Source organism: Martes martes, assembly GCF_963455335.1.
Source record: "Martes martes genome assembly, chromosome: 8".
Taxonomy (NCBI): Eukaryota; Metazoa; Chordata; class Mammalia; order Carnivora; family Mustelidae; genus Martes; species Martes martes.
This window is the reverse complement of record NC_137895.1, coordinates 142,058,344-142,072,125: the sequence shown is the minus strand read 5'-3', so window position 1 is coordinate 142,072,125 and position 13,782 is coordinate 142,058,344. Positions and strand designations below refer to the sequence as shown.

General features: G+C 49.1%; 1 protein-coding gene across 2 annotated transcripts in view; it reads right to left on the bottom strand.

The window, feature by feature from the left end:
* The window catches only part of DIP2C (disco interacting protein 2 homolog C), a 361,347-nt gene that overhangs the window by 53,280 nt on the left and 294,285 nt on the right, over window positions 1-13,782 (bottom strand). For both annotated transcript variants that reach the window (XM_080811149.1, XM_080811150.1), the window contains one exon: window positions 4,037-4,167. In XM_080811149.1, the coding sequence (XP_080667275.1) occupies window positions 4,037-4,167 (131 nt within the window). The remainder of the gene's footprint in view (window positions 1-4,036; window positions 4,168-13,782) is intronic.

Here is a 13,782-nt window from a genome sequence, read left to right as displayed (position 1 = left end):
AGTCCGCTGGCACGTTTCACAGCTTTGGATGTTTCCCCGTCTCTCTGGCGGAAGCCTGGGAGCAGAACTGCTGGGCCGTACCGCGAGTTGGACTTTTAAGAACGTGCCGGACTGTGGTTTCTCTATTTCACCTTCCCGCCAACAGCCTAGACTTCCAGTCTCCGCGCACCCTTGGTTACTGCTGCTTTGTGGTCTAGTCGAAACCGGAAAATACAAGTTCTTCGGCCTCGTTACTCAAGGGTTTGCGGTTGTATCTGCTGCGGTGGGTGTGAAGTGTTAGCTCACTGGTTTTAATTTGCATTTCCCTAAAAAATGTGAAGCATCTTTTCATGTGCTTATAAGTCATCTGTGTATTTTTGGTGAAATGTCTATTCAAACCTGTCGCCCATTTTTAAATCACGGTGTACGCCATCCTCATGAGCTTTGAGAGTTCATTCTGTATCTGGTTGGAGGGACTCTACCAGGTCACAATTTGCGCATGTTTCCCCCTGGTCTGTGGCTCATATTTCTGACTTTCCTCAGAGTGTCTCTGGTGAGCCCACGTTTTTGATTTTATTGAAGCCACATTTTCATGATTTCTTTTATGTATTGTACCACTGGCACCACATCTAAGAACTCTGCCCAATTCAAGATTATGAAGACTGACTCCTGTCTTCTTCTAAAAGTCTTAGTTCCTACACCAGTGTCTGCAACCTACTGGGAGTTTATTTATATGATGCAAAGTCAAAGTTTACTCTTTTTGCAGGTCAAAGTCCCACATTCCCACACACCATCCACTGAAAACACTACCCTTTCGTCCTGACCTGCCACGGTACCTTCGTTGAGAAATGACGTGACCACACGCAGGAGGCCAAGTGTCTAGACTCCCCATTCTGTTTCACTGGCTGTTTTTCCTGCATCTGCCTTCCTACTACGTCCATGCCAGCCCACCCCGGTCTGGGTACTGCAGTAAGTGTTGGAATTGGGAAGTCTGAGTTTTCAAACTTTGTTACTCTACTCCAAAATTGTTCTAGATATTGTGCATTTTTTTTAAACTTTAGAAAAAAGTTGTCCACTTCTGCCAAAAAAAAAAAACCAAACCAAAAAAATCCTGTTGATATTTTTGACAGGAGTTACACAAAATCTCTAGATTTATTTGTGGAGAATTTCCATTTTAACCATATTGAAACTTCTAACCCATGAATATCAATGATCAGAAATCCTTTCTAAGATATATCTGATCTTGGGGCCCCTGGCGGGCTCATTGGGTTAAGCCTCTGCTTTCGGCTCAGGTCATGATCTCGGGGTCCTGGGATCGAGCCCTGCATCGGGCTCTCTGCTCAGCGGGAGCCTGCTTCCCCCTCTCTCTCTGCCTGCCTCTCTGTCTACTATGATCTCTCTCTGTCAAATAAATAAAATCTTTAAAAAAAAATTTTTTTAAAGATATATTTGATCTTAAGAGTGTTTTGAAACAATTCTGTTTTATCACGATTCTCAGAGAAATAATCCTCTATTTTATGAGTGAAGGGAACTTAAGGATGAAGACACAAAAAACCATTTGTATTAAACTTTTTAGAATTGTTGAAACCATTGCAAAGTTACAGAAAACTTTTAAGTGGAAATAACTTTTTCCCCTATGAATCACCTGGTGGGGGGGGGCGGGACACTGACCTGAAGACACCGTCAGCCCGAAATATGTCTGCAGGTGTTTCCAGGAAGCAAGTTTATTTTTCTCCATATGAACAACTAAGATGTCAAAATCAGGAAACAGATACATTTCTTCCCCGAAGCCTCGGACCCTGTTTGCCGGCTGTCCTGATAGTGACTTTTACAGAGAAAGGAGACCTTTCGGAGACACGTGGGCAGATGCCATCAGCCTGCCCGCCAGGGTCCTCAGGGCTCCCGTGACTCTGACCCTGGCGGTCGTGGTCACAGACAGCAGCAGTGGGCATCCCTCAGCCTGGGCCTGAGGCTCTCTGGGCTCAGTGGTTCAGGGAAGGGTCTTTGTCAGAAGGACCCCGGACATGAGGCTGTTTCCCTCTCTGCAGCTCTCTGGGTGATGCCCAAAGGCCCCGTGTCTCTGCCCTGAAGGCTGTCCCCCCACTTTCATAACTAACTATTTTCTAGATGTCCACTCTATCAATCAAGCTTTCAATTTGTTCATCTGTCTGAACAGTGAGATAATTTCCTATTTTATCCCAAGTGTTATCTACCTTAATCTTTTGATGCTGAAATGCCCCCAATCTGAACAGCGGGAGCCCCTCCAAAGGACACGTCACCCTCCCAGCATGCGGGCTTCCTCGCACGAAAAGACATGCAGGTTCACCTTGACGTTTCCTGCACCAGCCCTGCACCGGTCGTTTCCTGAGGAAACGCTCGCTCATCGGAGAGGACGGCGGTGTCCACGGTACAGACGGGCACGGGGCATCCTCTGCTCTCCTGGGGAGACGCTCCCAGGTCGGGCTTTTCAGCCAGTTTGTCTGGGTCTGCTTCTACAAGGACTCCAGAAGGAAGCAGTTTCCAGTTCTTACGGACGTTCATCGTACTGCTGCAGAGGCCATCACCGGACACTGTATCTCAGGACTTCCGAGCGGATTTGCAGGGAAGATGCTCATTAGCTATGGGCTCCTTACAGCCCCTGCCACGAGCCCCAGCGTGTCCCCACTGCTCCGGTGCATGTCAAACCCTTACTTTCCCGCCTCCAGGCAGTCTCTCTGGTGAAGTCACGAGGGTTAGGCACGGCAAGCCCCGGGGTGGGAAAGCTCTCCATCCACCGGCGCCTTTGCCAAGGGACACACAGTCCCCTCTAAAGTTGGTGGTTCAGGACAGGCATCCTTCTCACCTGGCCCCCTGCTGGAATGCCATACTCTGAACTACTGCCCAAGAAAAATTGACCCGTGATACGACTGCCTTATACAGTGAGGCAAAAATCATTAGATAATTTAACTGAATTTGCCCTCTCAAAACTTTAATTGTTCTAATTAGAATGAATTGCAAAAATTCGTTTTTTTTTTTTCAAAAATGGTTTTTTCAAAGATACAGGACTGGATTTGAATCCCGCTTGGTACGATTACATAGTATGAACGCGGGAACAATTGCTTTCCGAGGTGCACCGCAAGACCTGAGAGAAGACGCGAGAGACCACGTGGAAGCAAGGAGGTCGTGACCACGTTCCCACGGTAGCATCTCAGTGTTAGATCCGCACGGAGGCACAGTCACGAGACCGGGTGCGCACTCAGCGGTTTACGGGGACATAGCGTTGTTCAGTAACTGCTTTAAAATGCCGCACGGAACACGGGGCAGAGAAAACTGGAAGGAGAGATGAAACGGAACCATCCGAAGGCGGGTCTGTGGGGAGCTGGACGGCGGCGCTGGCCGTCCCATGGCGTCCTTCACATTCTTCCAGATGCTTCCAGCGTGGATGACCCGGAGATCGTAAGGACGCCACCTCCCAGAGCAAACTCTGCACACACCCGCGGCGCTTCGTGGCCACACGAGGCGGTCCGGTCACTGAGCTCTTCCCGTTCTCCGTGCTACTCTGCGCTCCCTCAAGTGTCTACAGCGAACGTGTGTAGAGTCCAAGGAGATGCCGGTGCAGCAGCCCGTGCGCCCCGTCTCCGCAGACCCTGGCTGGCCCTGGGGGGCTCACGGGGAGCCCCCCGCCTTCCTGCAGCTGAAGTCCCTCCCGCCCACGGCACGGAGGCGCCTGAAGCAGGAGGGAGGCTGACGTGCCCACCGACTTAATACGCACCCCAGACCGGGGCTCACGGCAGAGAACCGAAGCCTCGCTGGGAAATCGGGGTCCCCACCAGGCAGCCTCCCAGAAGGAGCCCAGGCCTGGGGTCTGCGCGGGTCTCAGCCCACACTGGAGCGTGGATGCCACCGCGACATGCCTGCTCCTCCCGAGCGCGGGGCTGAGGGGGGACGGGACAGCGGCCCAGCCGACAATCAGCCGCAACCCGCCCCTCGGGAGGGGGCAGCCCCCACCGACGCCGCCGTCCACTCGGGAAACGATCTCGAAAGCAGACGTCACTGGGACGATGCGGAGCACACTCACCTGCAGAGGCACCACAGGACGAACCCGAGTCCACAGTACGGGTCCAGGCAGATGGCCACTTCTCGAGAGGGGTAGAGCTCACACTGCAGCTTAATGGAACGGCAGAAGGCACTGGTGGCTGCGTGAGACATCTGCAAGACAGCGAGGCGACCCTCAGCACCTGGGCCCGGCCCTCAGCGCCCCGGGCGAGCACAGGAAGGCCGCGGCGGTAGCCAGCTCCGGCCGTGCGGGAGGACTGGGCTGCCACTCCCGGCGGTCCTCCCACTTGCAACGCCCGACCCACGCGCGGCTCCTCTGGGGCCCCTGGACCTGGCAATCCAGCAGCCGAAGGAGCCGTGTCCAGCCCTCGAGAGGCGGGTCAGCACATCAAGGCTTGTCCTGCAGTCCCGCAGCGCCGCGAGGAAGGGGGGACACGCGAAGGCTCGGGCCCCTCTCCGGGCCGGGACTGCGTCTGATTTGCATATGCCTGCCGTGCAACAGGGCCCGTGGGCACAGGGGGCAGGTGTCCCAGGTCTGTGATCAGGGAGCCGGGCTCAGAGAAGGCGGTTTGCTGATGGTCACACACACCCGAGCCGGGTCACAGCCGGGGGCGGGAGGTGCACAAGTCACGCACCAGCAGCCACGCTCCCCCTGCCCCGCGTGACCGAGGGGACAGGAGGGCGCCCCCAGCCAGATTGCAAATGAGGGATTACATAATACCGTAAAACATATCTGATAAAGTCAGCTTTCTCACAGAAACTTACTAGCCAACCCAACCCAAGAGAAAAAGGAAGACTTTCCCAAGTTCGTGGTTTCAAACGTGTCTTCAGCTCCCCCGAAGTCGACGTCCCCCAGAGCTGAGCCGTGTGAGGAGCGGCAGCGAGCCCCCTCCCACTCGGGCGGACCCAGCCCCACGTCTGGGAAAAGCACCATTAGTCACCCCGGCAGCCGAGACAAGCCGGGACAGGGGACGCTTGTGCCATGAATGTGGGAGCAGGGTCGGCGCTCCGGCCAGCAGGTCTCATCATGGGTGCTGCACGGAGTTCACGAAAGGCGACACAGAATTACTCTAGAATCGCACACACGAGCGGCTCCTCTGGGCTTTTGCTCTTAAAGCCACATTTGCTTAAAGAAGAAACAACACTGGGTTTATGAAACGTTCCTTCAACCTCCCACCTGCCGGATCGTGAGTTAAAACCCTCATCACCCAGATGACCACATTCTCACTGAAGTGAGCCTCCCTGAACCCCGCTCTGCGCAGGCGCTGGCGGCAGGAACTGAGCTCAAGCCCGGCTCGGCGAACACTCATGTGCCGACCGAGGACAGGCTCTGTATCAGGCTCTGTAGCGGGTGCTCGGAATATAAAAAACAATAATACACAGCGTCCAACCTCATGACCCCATGGGAAGTTGAGAGAACTCTGTTAACGGGGGGGGGGGGGCGCGCACGCTCCTGGAGAGCCGGAGGGGAGTGGAGAACGGGCTCTCCCGGTGCCCTGGGGCTCCCACGGGGCTCTGGGTCTTCAGGTGAGTGAGCACGAACAGATCTCATCACAGTGGCAAGGACACAGACGAAGAAAAAAGCCACCGGGAAAGGTGAAGGTCTCAGGGGCGAGCTCCCCGCCGTCTCAGACCCCGTGGACACCGCAGACCCGCGGCCAGGCTGGGGGAGGAGGCTCAGTCTCATGAAGACAGATTGTGCCTGGACTGAGAACCCGTTTTCCATAAGCCCCAAACGCAAGCCCCCATGGCCTGCTCTGAGACACCGAGAACACACGTGGTCAGGTGGGGGCTGAGGGCATCTGCACTTGTTTCTCGGACGTGGCTGGGACTTCTCATGGGGAGGGTTACTTTCCCGTGCGGTAGGACTGGCTGATGGCGAAGTAAGCGTCCCCAGCCCAGGCGAGCCTCAGCGGCACGGCCCCCGAAAGCGAGCACACTCGGGGGAGGGGAGAGCCGCCACAGCTCTAACTCGTCCTGTGCGGGAGCCCAGAGGGCGAAGGAGCTGAAAGGAACAGCGGACGCCACGTGGGGCCCCCACACCACGTCCTCGTCGACGTTGCGCGAACGTGGTGCGGGCGCTACCGGGAACCCCCGGAGTCCGAGTGACACCTCGGACGAGTCAGGGCCTGAGCGCTCGAACCGAACCTCAACTCGTGCTCAGGGGTCTGACGCGGAACCAGACGTCACGCAGAGCCCATGGTGGAGAAACGGTTTACTGGGGAGACGTCTCTCTCCACTCCGGGTATTTAACGGAATACTTAATGACATTGTTTCCAAAAGCTGATACTGAATGAACATTTCCAAGAAACATGGTGCCAACGGCAACCAAAGAGGCAGAAGGGATTTCCCTCGGGACAAGACTGTAAACCAGGTGATCTCCGCTGGGTTTACGCCTCTCGGGATTCAAGGCATATGGGTTTTCGTTACATGACATCACAGTGTTTCGTCTCAGGTACTCATCAAGCAAATTAAATATCAGAAGTTCAATGAGAACCACCCGAGGGGTGCAATCGGTTAAGTCGCCGACTCTTGGTTTTGCACCAGGTTGTGGTCTCAGGGTTGGGATCTCGACCTCGAACAGGGCTCCACACCCAGCAGGGCGTCTGCCTGAGATATTCTCTCTCCCTCTGCCCCCCTCCCCCCTTGCACCCACTCTCTCACTCTCTAAAATAAGCACATCTTTAAAAAAGGAAGCTTTTGTAAATCTGAGAGAAAGCCTCGTTACTCGTCTCTCTGGGATTACGAGTGCTTAGACTTCCATCGAGTGGAATGACCGTGAGGTACCAGCACAGATTGCTCGATCGCTCTTTCAAGCAGAAGCATCTTTCTTCAATCGAGAGGTAACACGACGGCCCCCTTCTGCAGACCGTGAAAACGGGAGGACCCAAGTGCATGCTGCCCTTCGGCGGTGACCGGGGGAGGCCCAGGGCCGCCTGCGGCACTGTGCAAGTCACTTATCCTGGTCTGAAAAGAGATCTGGACTCCAAAAGGCTTTTGAAGGGGCGCCCAGGTGGCTCAGTCAGTGAAGTGACTGACTCCTGATTTCAGCTCAGGTCACGATCTCAGGGTCGGGAGATCGAGCCCCAGGTCGAGCTCTGCTCCGCATGGAGCCTCCTTGAGACTGTCTCTCCCCCGCCGGCCCCTCTCTGCTGGGGCACTCTCTCTCTCTCAAGCAAGTAAGTCTTCAAAAGGCTTTTGAAGACTGTTTTATTTTATATCCACGTTACTTGTGTGGCACCTCAGATTCTACTGAAAAGTGGAGGAGAGGATTCTGGGAAGACGGTCTCCATAGCAACCAGACAGCAACTGCGCGGGCAGAAAATGAGGCAACTATTTCACGCTCTGGAACCTGCTAAGGTTTTAACTTCCAGGGGAAAGCTTGGGCAATGGCAATTAATCTTGGAAAAATTTAGACACTGCCATGAAAGAAAAAGTCGTGGGCACTCAGGACACTTGGACCAGCCCGGAAAGTCTCAGGGAAGCCCTACAGGTTGAAACAGAAAGACACTGGACGCAGCTGGAAGTCATCTGAACAAATCAGGGTCTCAGTAAACGTGAGTACGAGGCAACCATAAAAGCTATTATCTTCATCCTGGCTCACCTGGGTGGCTCCGTCAGAGGAGTGCCCGACTCCTGACTGCAGCTCAGGGCATGATCTCAGGGTCGTAAGACCGAGCCCCAAGCTGGGCTCCGTGCTCAGCAGGAGGTCGGCCTGGAGGCTCTCCTTCTGCCCCTCCCCTCCCCTCCTCTGACCCCCCCACCTCTAAGACAAATAAGTAAGTCTAAAAAAAGCTAGTATATTCCTAAGAATACTTTATAACTCTACCCTTCATTTTCTACGTGACTTAAGAGACTAACATGGTAAAACAAAGCAATTATCAGTCAAAAAACTATTACTGTAACTTTGGGTTTAAATTCCACCCCCCCCCCGCCCACAAAACTAAGAGATCAATGTATTTAAAAGAATTATTACTACATATTTTGGGCCACACAGTGCATAAAGATATAACTTTGAGACGTCAGCAACTGAGAGAGGCAGAAATGGAACCATTTTTGTGTCCCTGAAATTAAGCAGGGATAATCCAAACTGGAGAGTTACAACTGTGGGTCGCCCAACCCAAGCCCACGGTCACCTCAAAGACAAAACCTGTAGGAGATGTACGAAAGGAAATAAGAAAGGAATCCAAATGTGTCACTACAAAAAATCAACTAAGCACAAAACAGAACAGTAATGCAGGAAATGAGTAACAGGAAAGTCGCAAGACACGTAGAGGGTAATGAGCAAGATGAGAGAAGCCCCTTCACTGAAAAAAATTATTTATTTTGGAGAGTGCGAGTGCGAGCAAGGGGAGGGGCGGAGCGAGAGAGAGTCTCAAGCAGGCGTCGGTCGTGCTGAGTGGGGAGCCGACACAGGGCTAGACTTCACGACCCTGAGATCATGATCTGAGCCAAAATGAAGATCGGACACTTAATCAACTGTGTTGCCCAGGTGCCCCAGAGAAGTCCCTTCTTACCAGCAATTGCTGTGATGTAAACAGATTAACTCTCCAAAGCCAGAAATTGGCAAAGTGAGTAAAATACATGATCCAACCACATGCTGCCTACAAGACACTCATTTTACTTATTTTTTTAAAAGAGTTATTTATTTGAGAGAGAGAGAGCAAGAGAAAAAGAGAGAGAAGGCATGCAGGGATGGTGGGGGGCAGAGGGAGAGGGAGACAGAAATTCCGAGCAGACTTTGTGTCGTGTGCGGGGCTTGATCTCATGACCTGGACACCACGACCCCAGCCGAAACCAAGGGTTGGACCCCCAACCAACTGTGCCACCCAGGCGCCCCCAAGAGATTCATTTTAGATCAAAAGACAGAAATAGTTTGAAAGCGAAAGAACGGATAAAGGCATTCCACGCCAAGAGTGACCAAACGAGAGCAGAGGTTGCTAAACTAGTATTAGACACGCAGACTTCCAAAGGGATTCCACAAAACGGGCAGGGGTGTTACTTATTAACACAGGGTTCGGCACAGTAGGAAGATCTAACAATTGTGAACATCCACGCACCAGGCAACACACTGTCCAGTGATAAAGCACCATCGACAAATGAAGCCAAAATGGACAAAACTAAAGGGAGAAATTGACGTTTCTCCAGTGACAGAGACTTCAGCAGCCAATCTCGATAATGGTCAGAACAACCAGAAAGAAGACACATAAAAAAATAAGAAAATCGGGGACTTAACCCCATAAAGCAGAGATGCGAGGGACAGAGAGCACCTTCACCCACAACGGGATATGCACTGTTCTCAAGAGCACTGGGGTCACTTTCCAACACAGACCACATTTGGGGCCACAGATTACATCTCAATAGTTTAAAAAAGATAGAAACCGTATGAAGTACCTTCTCCAAACACAACAGGATGAAGTTAGGAGTTGGTAACAGAAGGAAACCCAGAAAACCCACAACTTCTGAAATCTAAAAAATGCACGCTTAAATCACCACAAGGAAAATCAGAAAATACTTAGACACAAATGCAAATGAAGGTACCACATCCCAAAACTTACAGGACACAACAAAAGCAATGCAGAAGTTTCCACAAAACAGTTATGTTAAAAAACCAAGATATATCTCATACCAACAACCTAACTCATGACTGAAGGAGCGAGAGAAGAACAGACTAAACTCAGAGCTAGCGAAAGGAAGGAAATAATAAAGAGTCGTGCGGAGGTAAGCAAAGAGAGTGGAGAGAGAGAGAGAATCTACGGAAGCAAAAGCTGGTTCTTTGAAATAATCAACAAAACAGACAAACCTTTAGCTAGATGGACTAAGAAAAAAGGAGGGAACTCTCAAATTATACTAAAATCAGAAATGTAAGTAGGGACGTTTCCTACAGATTCTACAGAAATAAGATTAATCATGAGAGAGTACTATGAACAGCTGTCCACCGGCACACTGCACAACCTGTACGAAACAGAGAAACTGCATCTCATGGAAACTGAAATACAAATTATCAAGAAGGAACACAAAACCTACCAAGACTAAATCATGAAGAATAAAATATCTGAATAAACTTACAAGTAGTAAGAAGATCAAATCAGTAAAGAAGACTTCCCGACAACGAAACGCCTTACACCCAATGACGTCACTGCTAAAATGAACCAAATATTTAAAGATGAACTAATACCGGGGCACCAGGGTGGCTCGGCTGGTTAAGCATCTGGCTCTCTGATTTCGGCTCAGGTCACAATCTCAGGGCTGTGAGATCGAGCCCACATCAGGCTCCACTCAGCAGGAAGCCTGCTTGGGATTCTCTTTCTCCCTCTTTTTCTATGTGCCCCTCCTCCGAATGTGCATGCTTTCTCTCTAAAATAAATAAATCAATCTTTAAAAAAAAAAAAAAAAAGAATACCAGTCCCTCTCAAACTTTTCCAAAACACTGAAGAGAAAGGAACGCTTCAAACTCATTCTTGAAGGTCAGCAGGTCAGCATAACCCGGATACCAAAGCCAAAGACACTACAAAAACAGAAGACTACAGACCAATATCCCTGCTGAACACTGATGCAAAAATCCTCAAAAAAGTACTAATTCAACTTGGTAGCATATTCAAAGGCTTATACATCAGTAGGATTTATTCGTAGAAGGCAACGCTGGCTTTACACATGAAAAACCAATCAAGGGGGGGCGCCTGCCTGGCTCAGTTAGATCTCAGGGTTGTGAGTTTGAGCCTCACATTGGGTGTAAAGATCACTTAAAATGAACTCTTTTAAAACATCAGTCAGGGGCGCCTGGGTGGCTCAGTGGGTTAAAGCCTCTGCCTTTGGCTCGTGTCATGGTCTCAGGGTCCTGGGATCGAGCCCCATGTCAGGCTCTCTGCTCAGCAAGGAGCCTGCTTTCCTGCTCTCTCTCTCTGCCTGCCTCTCTGCCAACTTGTGATCTCTATCAAATAAGTAAATAAAATCTTTAAAAAAATAAAATATCAATCAATATGTCACATTAAAAGAACAAGAGGTGTAAACACCCATATGATCATCTCAATTGATGTAAAAAAATAAGTGTTTGACAAAATTTAAAAACCTTTTAAAATAAAAACACTCAATAGACTAGGAATAGAAAAAAGGGCCTCGGCGTAACCAAAGCCACATATGAAGAACACAGAGAACACCATACTCGGTGGTTTTGAGTATTCCAAAGCTGTACCTCTACAGTTGGGAACAACGCAAGGATGCTCGTTTTCACCCTGTCTACTCAACATAGTACTAGAAATTCTAGCCCACGCAATTAGGTAAGAAATATAACTACAAGGCATTTAGATTGGAAAAGCAGAAGTAAAATTATCTCTGTTCACAGATAAAATGAACTTATACGTAGAAAACACTAAAGATTTCACACAAAAATTATTAAAAAATCATAAATTCAGCAAAGTAGCAGGACAAGAAGTCATTAAGCAAATATCACTTGCATTTCTATACATTAAATGAAAAATCTGAAGAGAAAATTAAAACAAGTCTACTTACAACAGCATCAAGGCATCAAACGCTTGGGAACCAACCCAATCAAGGAAGTGCAAGACGTGTACCATGAAAACTATAAAATATTGCCAAAGGCAATGTCCACAATAGCCAAACTATGGAAAGAACCTAGATGTCCATCAACAGATGAATGGATAAAGAAGATGTGGTCTATATACACAATGGAATACTATGTAGCCATCAAAATCCCCCAAATCTTGCCGTTTGCAACAAATGAGGATGGAACTAGAGGGTATTACGCCAAGTCAGAGAAAGACATTTATCATACGATCTCTCTGATATGAGGAATTTGAGAGGCAGGGCAGGGGGTTGTGGAGGGAAGGGAGGGAAAAATAAACAAGATGGGATTGGGAGGGAGACAAACCATAAGAGACTCTTAATCTCATGAAACAAACTGAGGGTTGCTGGGGGAGGGCAGTCAGGAGAGGATGGTGGGGTTATGGACACTGGGGAGGGTATGTGCTATGGTGAGTGCTGCGAAGTGTGTAAGCCTGACGATTCACAGACCTGTACACATTATATGTTAATGTGTACAATAACAAATAACAAATAACACATTATATGTTAAAAGAAAGTTTTAGAAAAAAAAAAGGAAAGAAAAAAATGTTGCCAAAGAAATTAAAGACATAAATAAATGGAAATGTATACCATATTCATAGATGTCAACACTACCTTAAACAATGTGGACTCAATGCAGTCTCTGGGTGTTATTTGCAACTAATGAATCATTGAACATTATGCCAAAAACTAATGATGTACTATACATTGGCTAATTGAATTTAAATCAAAAAAATTTCAATGATATTTTTTGTAAAGTAGAAAATGCATCATAAACTTCAAACAGAATCTACAGGAAATTTGACTAGCCAAAACAATCTTAAAAAATAAAGTCAGAGGACACACACTTCCTGATTTAAAAGCTTCCTACAAATACACAGTAGTCAGAATAGTGCAGCGTAGGGATAGAAACAGATGCACAGATCAATAGGGGACAATACAGAGCCCAGAAAAAAAAAACCAAACCCTTGCATTTATGGCCAGCTGATTTTTGACAAAGGTGCCAAGACCACTCAATGAGGGACAGGACAGTCGTTTCAACAAAATGGTGCTGAGAACGTTGGGTCTCTGCATGCAGATGAATGAGATTGGACCTTTACCCAAAAGCACGTAACTAGTGGTTTCAGAAAAACTAACTCAAACTGGATCAAAGACAGAAATGTAAGACCTAACACAATAAAATTCCTGGAAGAAAACATGAGACAAATCTCTATGACACTGGGTTTGGCAATGATTTCTTGGATGTGACCAAAGCATAGGTCAAAAAAGAAAAAAAGGCAAAATTGGACATTATGAAAATTAAAGAATTTTGTGCATCAAAAGACAGTACCCACAGGACAGGTGAGGGTTCAGGGTTTAATATACAGAATGTACAGAGAATTTGTAAGACTCAACAACAACAACAAAAATCAAGCAACTTGATTCAAAGGGTTTGAACAGATACTTCTCCAGAGAAGAAGGACAAGTGACCACTAACTGCAGGAAAAGATGCTTAACATCACTGACCACTAGGAAAGTGCCACCCAGAACCACAGTGAGATGGCACTGCACGTCCCTCAAAATAGTTACGATTATGAAACAACAACCAAACCAGAGAACGCTGAGAGTTGTTGGGGGGTGGAGGGGGAGGGGAATGGTGCGGCCACCATGGAAGACAGCACGGCTGCTCCCCCCCAGATTAAAAACGCAGTGACCATACATATGGTCCAAAATGGCATATACCCAGAAGACCTGAAATCAGTGTCTTTTTTTTTTTTTAGGATTTCACGTATTCATTTGACAGAGAGGGGGAGAGAGCGCACAAGCAGACAGGCAGGCAGAGGGAGAGGGAGAAGCAGGCTCCCCGCCGAGTGGACAGCCCCACGCAGAGCTCAATCCCAGGACACCTGAGCCCAAGGCAGACGCTTAACTGACTGAGCCGCCAGGCATCCCTGAAATCAGGGTCCTGAGAGACACGTGTACATCTTTGCTCACAGCAGCATCTCCTCCAAGAGCCAACCCTCGGAAGCAAGCCTACTGTTCGCTGACAGACATACGCACAGGCCCAGTGGGAACACGTTCAACGCAACATCACTTAGCCTTAAAAAGGAGTTCGGACCCCACAGCAACACGGCTGAGCCCCTGGGACATCACAGTACATCTAAGGAGCCATGCACAGAAGGACAGTGCCATAGGACTCCATGTCTG